Source organism: Haliotis rufescens, unplaced genomic scaffold, assembly GCF_023055435.1.
Source record: "Haliotis rufescens isolate VD_foot unplaced genomic scaffold, xgHalRufe1.0.p SCAF_12, whole genome shotgun sequence".
NCBI lineage: Eukaryota > Metazoa > Mollusca > Gastropoda > Lepetellida > Haliotidae > Haliotis > Haliotis rufescens.
This window is the reverse complement of record NW_025963802.1, coordinates 39,890,932-39,909,688: the sequence shown is the minus strand read 5'-3', so window position 1 is coordinate 39,909,688 and position 18,757 is coordinate 39,890,932. Positions and strand designations below refer to the sequence as shown.

The following is an 18,757-nucleotide window of genomic DNA, read 5'->3' as shown; positions in this document are numbered from 1 at the left end:
CATTTCCGTTGGCCGCGCTATAGGCAAATGTTCACACGGGACATCATCACTGTATCCATTTAACTCATTGAACGTCCATCAACCAAGTGCCGAGAAACTACTCGGGTGGGCTGTTATTTTATGTGCGCTTCTAACGGTAAGGCGTTCCTTGGTGATGGATGAAGGTGACGGGCTTTATCTATTGCGGGTATTGTGATATATATCACTAAGTATGATGAGGATCATCACTTTAAATGACACTACGTCAAATTGTGTGCATCAGTTGAAATAGCCAAAGACAAAATTGCGAGAACACATGTTTAATGAACCAAATTAAGTTGTCATGTGCAGCGTTGGAAACAAACAGTTTTAGTCCACTAGTCCTTATAATGTTATACATATATCAAAACCCTTAAAAATGGCCAATTTCTACTGGTCCTTATGATACCTTAACTATTGGGCAGTTTGGCAAGGACTATAGGACAAGTTTCGCTGTAGGTTCTAACACCGTTATCAAGCAAGTGATGCGTCGCTCCTTACTGTAATAAAGAAGTTGTTCATCTATATATCTTATCCTTACTTGGTACTCCAACTTCTAAATGCCTCTCAAAGAAGTTCGCATTGTGGTAGTTTAATGAGTACCTCTGCAATGTAGGATTCCGTCAGTCCTGGAACCAGCAGATGGCTTTGGAATTTGTGAGGCAAAAAGAGCTATACCTCTGTGGTTTTATTTGTTTTGGGGCTTATTTTGGTTCAACGCCGCGCTCAGCAATCAAATAAATAAATAATCGTGTCTAGACCAAGCAAGCCAGTGATTGATATCATGAACATCGATCCACATAATTGGGATACGATGACTGCAATCAACCAAGTCACAGAGCCGAGTCATTTGATCCCTTAGTCGCCTCTAACGACAGTCAAAGGTTCCTGAGGTCCTACGTGGGTTTCACCGAAGTGGTAAACGTCTGAGACCTGCATCACTTCGGGCTTTTCCTCCCACATTAAGCTGACACGCCGTGATATAACTGGAATACTGTTAAAAGCGGCGTTAAACACAACTCACTCACTCACTCCTGGGGTCCTACCTTTTTACTTGGCATTCCACTAGTTATTGGCTGAAAAAAATAGTGAACATTTTCTGAATGGATACCCATATGTCATTTAAACTAATATGTATTTTGGATCAAAACGATTGGAAAAGTAAACGATAAACTTTTATGATCATGCCTTCATTTTATTGCGTTTGATTGATACTATCGATATAATCGATGTTTTAGAGAGGTGTCTATGTTAAGTATTGAGACTTGTCATCGTATCCAAATTGCGTGGATCGATGCTTATGATGTCAATCACTGGATTGTCTGGTCAAGACTCGATTATTTACAGACCGCCGTCATATAGGCTGGACGATTTCTGAGTGCGGCGTTTAACAACAAGCAAACAAAACAAAAATCTTGTCATCGATATATTGCCATCGGTCCATTGACAGTTGCGACGCATGGATAGTTCGATCTGTCGTTTAAGCCTTATCGATTAGTAAAGGATTGTCTTCGGGGAAGAATGTTGCAATCGATATTAACCCAAAAGGAAAACCTTTAAATTTAATTTGAAGAGCGACTCTCTCTCTGTGTGTGTGTGTGTGTGTGTGTGTGTGTGTGTGTGTGTGGTCGTAAAAGGCGACTAATGGGATCGGGTGGTCAGGCTCGCTGACTTGGTTGATACATGTCATTGATCCCAATTGCGTGGATCGATGTTCATGATGTCAATCACTGGGATTGTCTGGTCCAGCCTCGATTAGTTTACAGACCGCCGTCATATAGCTGGAATATTGCGGGGTGCGGCGTTAAACAACAAAACAAACAAAAACAAAACGATATCAAAATACTTCACATCAGTGTGACATCAGCTCGTGTTACTCCCATGTATGTCATCTCGGCGCATTGGGAGGGGGGAATGCATATTTGTACAAGTTTCGTGACAACTGCTCCATATGGCAATCGGGACTTTCCGCCCATACTACACGAACGCAGTGTAATAACGGAAAATACAGCTCAAAGCGGCGACAACTCTTTTACTCGCCACCGCATTCATGACCAACTCGTACCAGTCCGGGAAAAGCTGCCCATGTTGTTTACGGAAAGATGCGAGGAGTGCCGAGTGTGGAAATCGTTATCAGTATGCGACTAGTTTTTTATACGAAAATCATGTCATGGACAATACGATAGCAGACAAGGGTCTGTTATCAAGATAAGGGACAAAATTTGTTTTATCTTATCAAAATGTTAAGGGAAAGTTCAAGGATCGCGCAAGCATACAAGCACTGCTGGCGGGTAACGGTGACTCAATGTGGGTGTTGGTTGAAGCAGTCGTAAAATCTTCGTATTCGCGCCGAAACCCGTGATTTTTTTCAACACACCATTTCACTCCCCTATTACCGTATTCGACGTAATAAGCGCCTAGGCGCTCGCAAATTTAGAGATACGGGGCTCTTATGGTATTTTGGTGGAAAAATAACAGAGTTGAAAGATACATTTCGTGGTTTATTCTGACAGCCTGAAATGTTTATATACGACAGATATATTTTTCCAGAATTCAATTGCCCATAATTAAGGGTGCATATAACACACGAGTGCGTATTATACACCAATAAATAAGTCTTGTGTACATTGATCAATCGGAAGGGGTGCTAACTGGGATTGTTCACAAGCCAATATATTAATAAATATCGCCGTGGGCGCTTATTAGAGCGGGGCGCTTATTACGTCGAATACGGTAAATGCTCTTGGTGATATGCACTGTATTATTACCCCGGTCAATAGTTCAGTGAACACTCGAAGTTTATCCCCCGCTCCAACGAAGTTTAACGGAGGATACAAAATCGGCTTCGTCTGTCACGTCTCGTTTCCGGATCCGGATCCGGATCCGAATCCGGATCTTAAGTCCTAAACCGTAAGCCTTTTGCTGTCCTGTATTATATTATTTAAATTATCTTTTGTGTTTCCAAGGCATGAACTGTTTATCATTTCTCTTTTCTTATTTTCAAGTTTTGTGTTACCATGGCAATAAGTTGGACCTTTTATTGTTTACGTTTCCAGGGCATAAAGTTAGGGTTTTATTTTTGTAGCATAACTTATAGACCGTTAAAAAATATTTCTTCATGAAACTTTGTATACACATCAGGCATGTCCTGAACTGGCGCCTTTTGCTATTCAGGAATATGGTCTTTTAAAATATATTTCTGTTGCAAGGCATGAGGGTAGTGATCGTTTCTGGTTAGTGCCGTTTGCTATTCAGGTGTTTGTAAAATATCTTTTCTAAGACAATAACAAGTTGGACAAGGTTCAGAAGAGTGTCTGTTTTCGCTGAGCGTAACTCATAAACCATTCAATATTTCCTGAAACTTTGTAAGAAGACATCATTCATCATACAACTCTGTATAAATTGTTGGTTGTTTTACGCCGCATGCACTCAGCAATAGTCCAGCTACGTGACGGCGGTCTGTAAATAATCGAGTCTGGACCAGACAATCCAGTGATTGACATCATGAATATCGATCCACGCAATTGGGATACGATGACATACATCAACCAAGTCAGCCAGCCCTACCACCCGATCCCGTTAGTGGTCGCCTCTTACGACAAGCATAGTCGCCATTTTCGGTAAGCATGGATTGCTGAAGACCTATTCTACCCCGGATCTTCACGGGACCCTAAAATAATTGGGTTAAAATTAGGCCCCACCAGCCTATGCTTGTTTTGAGAGGCGACTACATGGATCGTTTTGGAGGCGTGGTGACCTGGTTGATTTTGCGACATTGTACCCTGACGGAGCGAGAAGTTGTTTATAATACAGTGTTTATTTATAAACAAACACATCATCATAATTTAGACCAGGAAATGATTAATTTTGTTGCTGTTTTGTTTTGGAATTAATATTTAGAGTTTTGAAAAATGGTTAAAATGTGGTTTAAACGCAACTACCACAAACACCAGGCTCCAATACGTCCCCAGTGACCTATGCGGGTCGTAAGGCGGACCAAATGAATCGGTGCATGTTGAGGCCCGTTGACTTTGTTAATTACACGTCATAGCGTACCCAGACAGCGTGGATCATAACATCAATCACTGGATTGTCAGGTCTAGACTCCGTCCGCCTTCATGTAGCTGGCGACCCCTGAAGACCCGATTTACAGTTGGTCTTCATCAACCCATGCTTGTAAGAGGAGACTAACGGGATCGGGTGGTCAGGCTCGTTGACTCGGTTGATGCATGTCATCGTATCCCAATCGCGTAGAGCGATGCTCATGATGTCAATCACTGGATTGTCTGGTCCAGAATCCATTATTTACAGGATGCCCTCATACAGCTGAAATAATGCGGTGCGGCGTTAACAACCAACAAACAAACAACAGCATTTAGCTGAGTACGACGTTAACCAACAAAAAACAAACTGCAATTCAGACATGTCTGAGAAAATAGACAAAACTACATCTTCAAGCTAGACAACCCGTTACATAACTCTCTCAACACATACGGCCCTCTTATCTGGACAATCTACCACATCGCCTTCGCAATGAATGACGTCTTGTTGCCAATATGTCAATCAAGCTCGGTTTTTATGCAATGTGCACCAAGACATAGACAATTTTCTGCCAATCTATTGCTTACGGTTTTCACTCCGGAAACAATATGTTGTCATATGCGACTGGCACACACTCAACTCTTCACATTATTTGCCCCAAATCTAATATCTCGCAATCTCTGGGCAGCTAACATACCTCAGCACAGTCTTCTCGACTTGAACACTAATCTTGTCCCATCGACCGGGATCCTAGCGCTTAGGGCACACGGCATCGTTAGCGATATTGATTAGGTGAAATCTGTGTCGACCTTCTCGTGTATGTCCATTACTTGAGTTATTTTTGACAAGCTATAAATACAGGACGTTTCGTTGGTTAGATCCGTGCATTCAACTTGAAGCAGTTTTTCTAAAAATATTCTGTAAATTACATTTATGTTGCCGGCTGTCTTGAAGGATTGTGCTCTGAAAACCATACTCTTGTGTTTTGATGCCGAAGTTTGGCTGTGGGGATGTTTCTCTGAATGTTGTTTTTGAAAGGAAGGGTGTTTTTCGTGTGTTTTCCTTCTTATTTGTTCTCTGTTTTTGTGGTATTGAACGGTTGGGTAGTTGGGAGATCGAGAGGTGGGTGTAGTCGGGAGATTGAGAGGGGGTGTAGTTGGGAGATTGAGAGGGGGTGTAGTTGGGAGATTGAGAGGTGGGGGTAGTTGGGAGATTGAGAAGTGGGTGTAGTTGGGAGATTGAGAGGTGGGTGTAGTTGGGAGATTGAGAGGGGGTGTAGTTGGGAGATTGAGAGGTGGGTGTAGTTGGGAGATTGAGAGGGGGTGTAGTTGGGAGATTGAGAGGTGGGTGTAGTTGGGAGATCGAGAGGTGGGTGTTGTTGGGAGATCGAGAGGTGGGTGTAGTTGGGAGATCGAGAGGTGGAAGATTGAGAGGGGGTGTAGTTGGGAGATTGAGAGGCGGGTGTAGTTGGGAGATTGAGAAGTGGGTGTAGTTGGGAGATTGAGAGGTGGGTGTAGTTCGGAGATTGAGAGGTGGGTGTAGTTGGGAGATTGAGAGATCGAGAGGTGGGTGTAGTTGGGAGATTGAGAGGTGGGTGTAGTTGGGAGATTGAGAGGTGGGTGTAGTTGGGAGATTGAGAGGTGGGTGTAGTTGGGAGATCGAGAGGTGGGTGTAGTTGGGAGATCGAGAGGTGGGTGTGGTTGGGAGATCGAGAGGTGGGTGTTGTTGGGAGATTGAGAAGTGGGTGTAGTTGAGAGATCGAGAGGTGGGTGTAGTTGGGAGATTGAGAGGTGGGTGTAGTTGGGAGATTGAGAGGTGGGTGTAGTTGGGAGATTGAGAGGTGGGTGTAGTTGGGAGATCGAGAGGTGGGTGTAGTTGGGAGATCGAGAGGTGGGTGTAGTTGGGAGATCGAGAGGTGGGTGTAGTTGGGAGATTGAGAAGTGGGTGTAGTTGGGAGATCGAGAGGTGGGTGTAGTTGGGAGATTGAGAAGTGGGTGTAGTTGAGAGATCGAGAGGTGGGTGTAGTCTGGAGATTGAGAGGATGGTGTAGTTTGGAGATTGACAGGTGCGCGGAAGGTCGGTGACTGAGAGGCGGTCGGTAGTTGGGAGATGGAGGAGGTGGGTGTAGTTTGGAGATTGACAGGTGCGCGGAAGGTCGGTGACTGAGAGGCGGTCGGTAGTTGGGAGATCGAGAGGTGGGTGTAGTTGGGAGATCGAGAGGTGGGTGTAGTTGGGAGATCGAGAGGTGGGTGTAGTTGGGAGATTGAGAAGTGGGTGTAGTTGGGAGATCGAGAGGTGGGTGTAGTTGGGAGATCGAGAGGTGGGTGTAGTTGGGAGATCGAGAGGTGGGTGTAGTTGGGAGATGGAGGAGGTGGGTGTAGTTGGGAGATTGAGGAGGTGGGTGTAGTTGGGAGATTGAGGAGGTGGGTGTAGGATTTAGGATGGGTGGTTACAACTGGATATACTTTTCACGATGAACTGTTATTGTCATTTATTGACTTCTATGATACGGAGATGTAATTAGATATACCAGATCACAACACGGTGTCGTGTCACAGAAGATTAGTAACTGAGGCTAATCCGATTGTCCGTAAGACAACTGTCACGTATTATGGGACATCTGTTATCGTCTGCGGCCATATCTGCAGTTTACAAATACTCACACAATGACACAAACATTGCTCTGGTATCACGTGGTTATCTGGGGACACGGGTCGCCCAGTCGTCTAAGGCGCCGCGATTCGGTGTGCAGAGTTGCGTCCCTTGGGCACCCAAGAAACCTATGATTGTGGGTTCGAATCCCGGTTCGCCCTGATTATGTTTCTAGGTTTGTCAGCAAGATACCCGTGCTCGTGGGTTTCACCGAAGTGGTTAACGTCTGAGACCTGCATCACTTCGGGCTTTCCTCCCACATTAAGCTGACACGACGTGATATTACTTGAATAACGTTCAAAGCGGCGTTAAACCCAACTCACTCACTCACTCATGGTTATCTATAGAAGAATGACTGCTCTTTGTTTCTTTTTGTTTGTTTGTTTGATTTTTGTTGGGTTTTTTGTTTTTGTATTTTGGGGGGTTGTTTTGTTTTTGTATTTTGAGGGGGGGTATTCACTCTTCATTTGTAATCCCCCTTCTACAATTTGCTTCACAGATACTGGTCCCATGGACTCCTATTGCTTTCTTCAAATAAAATAACATCTTAAATTCAAATACACCACACTCCCATACAATAGCGAGGCGGGTGGATAGACCAGTGGTTAACGCGTTCGCCTGTCCCCGGTGCGATTACTCACAGTGTGTGGGGATCCGGATCAGAAATCCTTGTTTAGGGCCGGGTCTAGGAGCAAGGGTGTGGAAAGTCCGACCAGTCTGTCAACTCCTGGGGATTCCCCGTTAGAATAGGACCTCGGCAACCCATGCTTGTCGTAAGAGGCAACTACGTGAATCGGTGGTCAGGCTCGCTGATTGTCTGGCCCAGACACCATTATTTACAGACCGCAACCATATTTTATAGCTGCATGGAATATTGATGAGTGTGGCGTTAAAACATTTTCTCGTTATTTCAATTATTTCCTCAAAATTTAGATTTTTTTCTCATTTGATCAATCATTTCCGAAATTTTCACGTAATTTCGATTATTTTCTCGTAATTTCAGGTTTATTTCAAAAACTGGAAATTGCGAATTTAAAAAAAAAATACGATACAATTATTGAAATTACGAAAAGAAATGTATTGAAGTAACGAGAATAAACTCGAAATTTCGAACTTTTTATAAATTGAATAACGAGGAAATAATCGAAGCTAAGAGAAAAAAATCGAAATTTATAGAAATAATTGAAATAACGAGAAGACAATAAAAATTTGGAGTTTTTGTGACAAACTTTAAATAACGAGAACAAAATTGGAGTAACAAGAAAAAACTCGTAATTTGCAAGTAAATAATTGAAATTACGAGAAAATAATCAAAGTAACGAGAAAATAATCGAAATAAAGAGAAAAGGTTCGAAGCAACAACAAAATATGTATTTACGAGTTTTGAAATAACGAGAAAATAATCCTAATTACGAAAAAATGATTTAAATTACAAAAATATATTCGAAAAGAAAAAACGAAATTTCAAAACAAAAAAGAGATAACTGAAATATGAAGAAACATTGATTTAAAAAAAAAGATAATTATGCTTCCCAAGTTGCACCATTAGGCTTGTATATAATAGGGGAAATACGGTATAAGAACCGAACTGAAATTACGGCATGTTCCCAGTCCCTTAAGTGCTTCTTGTTAGAGCCGTCTGAAATGGGGATTGGTTGGTCAGTCTCGGTGACTTGGCAGATTATACGTGTTATCGGGCATTGACTGCGTGGACAGTTGCTCATGCTTTCAGCCACTGGTTTGTCTGGTCCACACTCGATCTGTCCCGGGAGGATCCGGGGTAGAATAGATCTTCAGCAACCCATGCTTGTCGTAAGAGGAGACTAACGGGATTGGGTGGTCAGGCTCGCTGACTTGTTTGATGCATGTGATCGATCCCAATTGCGTGGATCGATGCTCATGATATTAATCACTGGATTGTCTGGTCCAGACATGATTATTTACAGACCGCCGTCATATAGCTAGAATATTGCTGAGTGCGGCGTTTAACAACAAACCAACCAACCAAACCAACTATATCTGGTGTACCCCGCTGTGAGAGTGCAAGAATACCGCTACAGGCAGCGTTAAGCAATACTCACTCTAACGGTAATCTCCAGGGAAGTTGTTTCAGTTTCAGGGACAGCTTTTATTAAGGGAAAAACCCACGGATATTTAAAGACCTCACATGTTGGCTTCATAGCTGACTTGAACGTGTTTTTTTATTAGATATGCGAATGGGTTTCGTGGTTTCCATCACCGTATATTTGTATTTACCAGTAAGCGTGATGAAACATCTGTTCTTTGTGATCAGAAAATCAAAGGAAGTGTTGCGAACAACTGGGGATTTTTTTAAATATGAAAGACGACATTGTTAATAAGAATGGGTACTTAACTTCTTGTAAAGCAGTGAACTCTTCCGTATGTTTCATCATTCTTGTGTTGTAATTAATTTTGTTTCGGCGAATGGAATTAAAACTTTAATGGGGGATATACCTTATTTTAAATGGGGGATATACCTTATTTTACACGCCAATATGGTTTGCAATTTCTTTATATACTAGGGCAGGTAAATTATACACGAATACAATGTATTGTACTTTTTTATATTCCTGGTTTTATTTGGTCTTTAATAGACAACACTATTGGAATAAATCAAAATGATGTTAACCTCACAACTAGCTAAGAATGCCACACCATTTAGTGCATGGCCCGTTTACGTTGTTAATTGTTTCATAATGGTTGTGCAGAATTTGCGTCCCTTGGGCACGCCAGAAACCTATGGTTGTGGGTTCGAATCCCGGTTCGCCCCGATTATGTTTCTAGGTTTGTCAGCACCATACCCGTGCTCGTGGGTTTCACCGAAGTGGTAAACGTCTGAGACCTGCATCACTTCGGGCTTTCCTCCCACATTAAGCTGACACGCCGTGATATACTGGAATAGTGTTAAAAGCGGCGTTAAACCCAACTCACTCACTCACTCATAATGGTTGAGTGGGGTCTTGCCGAGACAGTACCACATGTTTCAAACAGCACGGTGGTCAGTCTCGGCTCTGTCCGGGCAAGTATTGGAGGCTGCGGCGTTATACAACATCCGTTCACACGCTTCTAGCTCTCTATGAACCAACACCTTTCAACTTTGCAAAACTGAAAACCTTGCCACGAAAATTAACATAATGCTTGCTGATGTATTGTTGCAGAAAAGATTAATTAAATGCAAGTGGGAAATATCATTTAGTTACTCATTAGAAATTTACAACAGCTCTTGGTCCATGCAATTTTCAAAAGACAAGTCGGAATATTAATGGCTACTATCCCTGCTGGCTTTCTCGTCCTCGTAGAAACTTTCCACTTTCAGTAACACAGGGTCAACACAGGGTCAACACAGGGACAACACAGGGACAACACAGGGTCAACACAGGGACAACACAGGGTCAACACAGGGTCAACACAGGGTCAACACAGGGACAACACAGGGTCAACACAGGGACAACACAGGGTCAACACAGGGTCAACACAGGGACAACACAGGGTGGCCTTAGAAGGCGCCGCAATTACCTGTGCAGAGTTGCGTTTCGTTTGGCACCCAAGAAACCTATGATCGTGGGTTCGAATCCCGATTCTCCCCGATTATGTTTCTAGGTTTGTCAGCACCATACCAGTGCTCGTGGGTTTCGCCGAAGTGGTAAACGTCAATAAGACGGGCTTTCCTCCCACAATAATATGTGAGCATTCCTCATACCCAGTTAATGGTTAATATTTCCTTTTTTAATATATTAAAATAGGGGATGTTGGCTGAAATGCATACAACGTTAACTATCATAGTCCGTGTCATGATGAGGAATGCAAAATATAATGGACGTTTACTGTTATATGTTTTTTGTTTAACGCCGCACTGAGCAATATTCTAGACACATGGCGCTTGTTTACTGTTATAAATTTATGGAAACCCTTATATAGATCAAAACAAATTACACAAAAGAAATTATCAACCATAAGGTTAACAAGTAATCAAATTTGTAATAAAGCGTTAGATTCCATCTGAAAGTGCAGATATTGCACAACCCACATTTAACGGAAAAAATCACTTTTCAGCTGCTAGTATATATTCCTCAACCAAATCTTTTATCTTTAATTTCCCTGACCTTTGGGAACCCTGTCAAATGATGAATTATCTATGAATACACAAGGTTGAATAATCTTCCAGCATAAAGTGTTATTACTTAGAACAAGCGTTTTGTGGGAATTATCACTACAAGTGATGTGAAAACCATGTGTTTCAACAGACGGTTTATGTTGTGCATTGATGTGTCGTTAAGAGAACACTACATGTGTGCCGGGCTTCCCATGGTGCATTATGGAAGTGACGTCATACAACACTTAGCCATAGTGCGCCATTTTGATATGTCTTCTATGAAACTACGTTAAATGTCAAATCCAATGACATCCTCTATTAACGAGTATTCCAGTGGAATTTAAATCCCTCTGCAAATTGCTAAAGCATTTGAAAAAATTAGAGCAAGATCCATTTTGATTCATGATGGCGGGTAGGTGCAAAATTATTAATCTTTTCGAGTCTTGACAGCGTCTTTCCGGCATGAAGATAAGATTCACTCGCGACTTAGCATGATAATGAATGTTTTTTGCTTTTTCAGGCAATGGCGGGGAGATTCAGTGGTGTTTCTCACAAGTTAAAGGGACGATTGAAGATGAAGTGACTGAAGGTATATTAGTCCTCGTTACTTTGATATTGCATATGTAATAAGCTGTAAATTCATTCCTGTCTGCCCAACTCCCACTCGTCTGAAACAAGTATTCGACACAGAGCCCGCCTGATCTATATATCTGATCCAATTCTTTCCTCATCAGAGAACGGTCTTCGGACAAGATCTTGGTTATTGTATATATTGATTCGAGGTAAATGGTTAAAGTGTGGAAGAGACGTAGACCTACAGCACGTTTATTATCTGTCAAAAACTGTAGTTTGCAGGTGTCTGTTTCTATCGCAGATAATGCTAGATGTTCACAAATGGAATTTCATGTTTTACATTTGCATTCTCTGTTGCCGTCTTGTTGTTTGCACGTATCCTTTGATGTTTATCACTCGTTTTCACGAGGGCATCATACCAGGTCTAGATAGGCCTCGTTGAAGGTTAACGGAAGTACCTCGCTACCGGTGTTGCAACGGGAATGTGTCTCTTTGAATTGTTTCTTCGTTCTATTTCGGGCATGGCTCTCCTGATATTATACTGTGCTTACACCATAGCATCTTATTTGCTTTTCCTGATTTGTCAGCTGACAATTCTATTCTAATAGTAATACTATTCATTTCATGAAATGCCATTGCAGGTATTTAGATGGATTAGGCAAGTGGGAATGGACATTGACTGTCATCCCAAATGTGCAAAGCTTTTTTTATCAAATTTGCTTTTAGTGTAAATACACCCCCAAAATCTCCATAACCCAATTAATTTTGAGTTGCTTGCGTACAAACAAACATTTAGAATCGCAGTAGTACAATATTGTGCACAAGTACACAGTGTAGCCTATTCAGCTTGCGTTTGAATGTCTTTACATGTCTGTAGGCATCACATATGCATGTCTACTGCAGTGAATTATGCACCTAAGGGCTATGTCTGGTTTGGACGTATCGCTGTTGTCAGCGTATGCAACAATAACACGCTTGGAGCAGCACATGAACATCAGCAAATTTGAAGTGACCTGAATCGGCATTTTATGCAGAAAGTATTTATAAAATTGGCTATTCTTCAGTTTTAAAATATCCACCAGACTGAACCCAAGTGAGTTAAAATATATTGAAAACCGAAAGGAAATTATCAATACTCAATGGCCAAATAATGAAAATGTCAATTTGTCTGACAAAATCTCTTGTTCTGACCCACTTTGGATGTTTATGATCTGCCAAATATTCCAAAATGCAGTTATATATGGCATTTGTTTTCTGAATGTTCCTGTCCTTATGGTTGCATAAATAATTTGTTTGTGCATGTTAACATTAAAAATGTCAACTTTTACCTTATGCCTGCCATGTTTGACATTGTTTGTTGTGAAGTGCTGTCCTCAGCAATACTCATGATACATGATGGCCTGTAAATCCTGTTCATTTGTCTTGGCATGGTTATTATTCGTTTGCTCCTATGTCCACCCGCTTTTTTAAAATGTACATCACAATATTCTATTAGTACATGAAATCTACATTGAAATCAATAAAAATGTTGATCCACAGTTCCTGTTTTTGCAGCCGACATAATTTCCTGTGTCGAGTTCAACAGCGATGGGGATTTGCTAGCCACTGGTGATAAAGGCGGACGTGTTGTCATATTCCAGCGCGACAGGGTGGTTAGTAAAACATTACTGTTTTGTTACACGTTAACTAATTGTTATGTGCTGTGCCAGCAAGAATGAAGTCTTAAAAGTATCGTATTTCTTTAAACAAAGGTATACAAGTTTGTTTTAAAAAAAAGGAGTATTTCTGTGGCCTTTTTGTCTGAGTCTGTATATCTGTACATACTTAATCAGTGATTTACTTTTTACTGGACATATGTCAATAGGACGTTTATATTATCGTAAATCTTCCATGCCAAGATGATTCTATGCCATAAGTGGCTTTAAACATAAGCCAAACAAGGATATGTTTAATATTCGATTTGTCAGTATTGAATGTTTCTCATGAATCATACTATTTCCATCCTAATGTTCTTATAGATGGATGACAGTTAACATTTGAAAATGAAAATGAACTGTTAGTTTATGTAGATTGGTATGTGCATTGCTACAGATATTTCACAGGCTTATTGATGTAATGTAATTTGAAATTGTCTTTTCAGAATGATACATTGCTTCAGAGCAAGGTAGCAGGTGGCCCAAATCGTGGGGAATATAATGTGTACAGCACATTCCAGTCTCATGAGCCGGAGTTTGATTACCTCAAAAGTTTAGAAATTGAAGAGAAAATCAACAAAATCCGTTGGCTAAAGCGAACAAACAGGAATCATTTCCTTCTGTCTACCAATGGTAGGTTGGGCACTGTTGACTGAATCCTTATCATTGGCAGATCTCTGCAACTCCTTAAAACTGTAATTTACACAACTGATAAGGTTTCCAACAGTTGGGACCTGGCGGATGCAGTTGTAAACTGGAGGTACTTGACACTTGAGCAATGATCAATAAGTAATGTAACGTTCATTTAGCCCAATTTACCTTTTCTAGTGTACTATAGGAACTGACCTCGGGGACTCCACCCTTAAAACACTGCTTTTCAGTAGGTGTGTAGCGATACAGTATTGTATCGCGATATGAGGTTCACAATGCAATACCCAAATTTACAACTCCTGTCTCGCGATGCATTACATTGCAAGTTATTTTGCATTAAAACATGAATAACAAACTGTTCAACAACCAGTATTTCCTGGTTGGCTATAAATACAATAACAGCCTAACATTCGCAGTGCCTTCTAGCCTTTTTCCTCCACCTACCCGACTGTATGGAAGATACTTATGCATTCAGATATATAAGTCATCATCTGGTCCGTCCACATTTCGTTTCTGGAAAACTTGAAAAACATGAAAGATTTTTCATCTTAACTTCGTACATGTATTAACCCGGGGGGTGAAGTGGTGCCATGCATCAACCAAGTCAGTGAGCCTGACCACCCAATCCTGTTAGTCGCCTTTTACGACAAGGTGACAAGGCAACTAAAGGGATCGGGTGGTCAGGCTTGCTGACTTGGTTGATGCATGTCATCAATCCCAATTGCGTGGATCGATGCTCATGATATTAATCACTGGATTGTCTGGTCCAGACCTGATTATTTACAGACCGCCGTCATATGGCTGAAATATTGCTGAGTGCGGCGTTAAACAACAAACAAACTCAAGTGGTGCCTTTTGCTATTGTTGGGATTTGTAATCTTCTGATTCTTGTTATTCTCAAATAGTTGTTTGGTTTATGTCAAGTGAGTCAAGATGCGATTTCTCCTCTCTTTTTTGCGATTTTTTTCCATATTTATTAATGTGTGAATGCAGACAGATAACAGATCCACCTGCATAAAGAAAGAATGCCAGCTTTATGAAACATGAGTAATGTATCGGGATACATATTGTATTGTGACCCCAATCATATCGTTACCGCCACCTTTCCGATTGCCAAGCCCAAGTAGGCATCCATTTTGAGAAGTTGTATGATGTGTTTCAGATAAGACAATCAAGCTGTGGAAGGTTGCTGAACGTGACAAGCGACCAGAGGGCTACAACCTAAAAGATGAAAACGGGGTCCTTCGTGACCCTAACTCCATCACCTCACTCAGAGTGCCAGTGTTTGCTCCCATGGAGCTGATGGTGGAAGCTAGTCCCAAGCGAGTTTTTGCTAATGCTCACACATATCACATTAACTCCATATCGGTCAACAGTGACCAGGCCACCTATCTCTCTGCTGACGACCTGCGCATCAATTTGTGGAACTTGGAAATTACAGACCAAAGTTTCAGTATCCTTCTCTAAGAAACTAATACCCATTGTTTTCATTTGTTCTTCATATACCTTTGTCGCTTTGTGGAACAGGACCCTCGTTTTCATCGTAACATGAAGGCATGTATCATTGCTTATGATATCAACCACGGGAGACTGTTTTTAGGCACCAATATTTAGCAATAGGTGATAACAATAACCCTTGACATTTGTTTTCTGATCTTTAGTATCTGTTCATCACTTTTTGAAAAGCAGTGTTATCCCGTGGGGATTCCAGGTTAGAATTGGTTGCAGCAACTTGCACGTACTGGACCGGGTGGTTATACTCGGTGACTTGGTTGATAGCGTGTCATTGTACCCTGATGACATCTAGCGTTATATCAATTCAATCACTGTATTGCCTGGGCCAGAATCTTAATATTTACAGACTGCTGGAATATTGCTGAGTGCGGCGTTAATCAACAAAAACACTATTACGATGTTAAATGACAAGCAGTTTTTCTTTAACCAGTGTTAAGATATTGTTGACATCAAGCCCGCTAACATGGAAGAGTTGACGGAGGTGATTACAGCGTCGGAGTTCCACCCTCGGGAATGTAACATGTTTGTCTATAGTAGCAGCAAAGGAACAATTAGGTTATGTGACATGAGGGACAATGCCTTGTGTGATAAACATGCCAAACGTAAGTATGCTGATATTATATGTGAAATAACTTGATAGAAATACTTGTGCACTAGTATCATTTGTTGTACCATACAAGGTCCATCTTCTTTGCTTGATTATCATGCATCAAACTTTGCTTGAGTGATAAGTACCTGTGAGACACTTGTTTGTCCTGATAGTTGTTTTCTTGACAAAACTAGAACCACAGGGATATTAAGATGCAGGCTTCGTGCTTGAAGAATCAAATGCCATGTCTTACAAGCCCCGTTACCTGCAGATACGATTTCAACATATTCATATACGTAAAAAAACACTTTCTTACATAACATCAGTCTTGGATAACGCTGCTAACACCATATACACTGAACAAAGCTAGTGATCATGAATATTTGGGGGGTGGGGAAATTTCCGATCCGTAACTTCTTTTTTCAGTGTAGATAAATAAGAACTAACTTCATGTCCCTGAGTTGATTAGTCAAACACAAATTTGTAAATTGAGCCTGAGACTACAAAATTGTGCTAAGGACAAGTAAGCATCCAATGAAAGTCGTCGTGGACTAGTAGCATTTAAGGGCTATAATTGTGAACAAATTTTCATGCTTCCATTTTGCTACAAATTGGAACTGCCGATTTGCAACAATAACTAGCTTACAAATAGTGATAAAGATCCAAGTAGCCCATACACGAACATTGACCTTGCATGGGTTTGTTCATGCCTACATGTCTGCTATGTTTGGGCTGATTTCTGCAGATCCTGTGAGACACTTGTTTGTCCTGATAGTTGTTTTCTTGACAAAACTAGAACCACAGGTATATTAATATGCAGGCTTCGTGCTTGAAGAATCAAATGCCATGTCTTACAAGCCCCGTTACCTGCAGATACAAATTCAACATATTCAAATACTTAAGACAAAACATTTGTAAGTAATATCAGTCTTGGTAATGCTACTGACACCATATATACTGAACAAACAAAGTTAGTGATCATGAATGTTGAGGGGTGGGGAAATTTCCAGTCCATAACTTCTTTTTTTCAGTATAGATAAATAAGAACCAACTTCATGTCTCTGTGGCATCTCAGTTTTTTGCTCTAAAATACATGTTCATTTTGCATGATCTTGATCGTCAAACACAAATTTGAAAATTGAGCCTGAGGCTAAAAAAAGGGGCTAAGGACAAGTAAGAATCCAATGAAAGTCGTCGTGGACTAGTAGCATTTAAGGGCTATAATTGTGAACAAATTTTAATGCTTCCATTTTGCTACAAATTGGAACTGCCGATTTGCAACAATAACTAGCTTACAAATAGTAATGAAGATCCAAGTAGCCCATACACGAACATTGACCTCCTTGCATGGGTTTGTTCATGCCTACATGTCTGCTATGTTTTGGGCTAATTTCTGCAGATCCTGTGAGACACTTGTTTGTCCTGATAGTTGTTTTCTTGACAACTAGAAACACAGGGATATTAAGATGCAGGCTTCGTGCTTGAAGAATCAAATGCCATGTCTTACAAGCCCCGTTACCTGCAGATACGATTTCAACATATTCAAATACTTATGACGAAACTTTTTAAAGTAAATTACTAATATCAGTCTTGGTAATGCTACTGACACCATATATACTGAACAAACAAAGTTAGTGATCACGAATGTTGAGGGGTGAGGAAATTTCCGGTCCATAACTTCTTTTTTTCCAGTATAGATAAATAAGAACCAACTTCATGTCTCTGTGGCATCTCAGTTTTTTAGCTCTAAAATACATGTTTATCTGCCTGAGCTTGATCATCAAACACAAATTTGAAAATTGAGCCTGAGACTACAAAGTTGTGCTTATTGACAAGTAAGAATCCAATGAAAGTCGTGGACTAGTAGCATTTTAAGGGCTATAATTGTGAACAAATTTTCATGCTTACAAATAGTAATGAAGATCCAAGTAGCCATTGACCTTGCAGGGGTTTGTTCATGCCTACATGTCTGCTTTGTTTGGGCTGATTTCTGCAGATCCTGTGAGACACTTGTTTGTCCTGATAGTTGTTTTCTTGACAAAACTAGAACCACAGGTATATTAAGATGCAGGCTTCGTGCTTGAAGAATCAAATGCCATGTCTTACAAGCCCCGTTACCTGCAGATAAGGTTTTGTTTGTAATGAAGAGTCAACTATTGTGTCGTTTTAAATTCAACTAATCTTCTTCTTTTTTCAGTTTTTGAGGAGCCGGAAGACCCGACAAACAGGAGTTTCTTTTCGGAAATTATATCAAGTATATCTGATGTGAAGTTTAGTCACAATGGAAGATACTTGATTACTAGAGACTATTTGTCAGTTAAAGTGTGGGACTTGAACATGGAAAACAAGCCTGTTGAAACTTACCAGGTCCATGAATACTTGAGGAGCAAGTTGTGTTCGCTCTATGAAAATGACTGTATATTTGACAAGTTTGAGTGTTCCTGGAGTGGAGATGATAGGTAAGTACTGCAATTGTTTGTTGTCCATTAGATTAGATTGAGAGAAAAAACAAATACTTGTGGTTTGCTAACCCAGTATTAAACTTGTCTTTAATCATTGTTTTGGAAGTAGATTTTTGTGACATCTTCTGGTCATGAAATCTAATAAGAACACAACTATTTGATTTCTACCTGCATACCTATAACTGTTGATGGCTTGTTACCTGAAATACAACTATATGTTTCTGATACCTTTTTGGAAGTTATTTTAAGCATGTCCATATTTTCTAGTGATTCCCCATTATGGGGATTCCGGGATAGAATTTGTCCTCGGTAAACTGCTTGTTGTAAGAGTCGGGTTGATCATAATAGAAGCTGGGTTGTCTGGCCTAGATTTGATTTGCAGGCAGTGGTTGTATGGCTGGAATATTGCTGATTACGTAAATCAAGATTCAGTTAGATTGATTCTTAT

The 18,757-nt window shown here is 40.7% G+C and overlaps 1 protein-coding gene across 4 annotated transcripts in view; it reads left to right on the top strand.

The window, feature by feature from the left end:
- LOC124150924 (serine/threonine-protein phosphatase 2A 55 kDa regulatory subunit B alpha isoform-like) overlaps positions 1–18,757 on the top strand; it is a 37,118-nt gene that overhangs the window by 13,749 nt on the left and 4,612 nt on the right. The window contains exons 1-7 of one of the 4 annotated variants that reach the window (XM_046523122.2): positions 11,051–11,237; positions 11,346–11,414; positions 12,953–13,050; positions 13,539–13,725; positions 14,906–15,196; positions 15,696–15,860; positions 18,045–18,306. In XM_046523122.2, the coding sequence (XP_046379078.1) occupies positions 11,228–11,237; positions 11,346–11,414; positions 12,953–13,050; positions 13,539–13,725; positions 14,906–15,196; positions 15,696–15,860; positions 18,045–18,306 (1,082 nt within the window). In that variant the 5' untranslated portion in view covers positions 11,051–11,227. Of the gene's footprint in view, positions 1–11,050; positions 11,238–11,345; positions 11,415–12,937; positions 13,051–13,538; positions 13,726–14,905; positions 15,197–15,695; positions 15,861–18,044; positions 18,307–18,757 lie in introns of those variants that run through there. The other 3 variants (XM_046523121.2, XM_046523119.2, XM_046523120.2) reach the window with 3 other exon arrangements.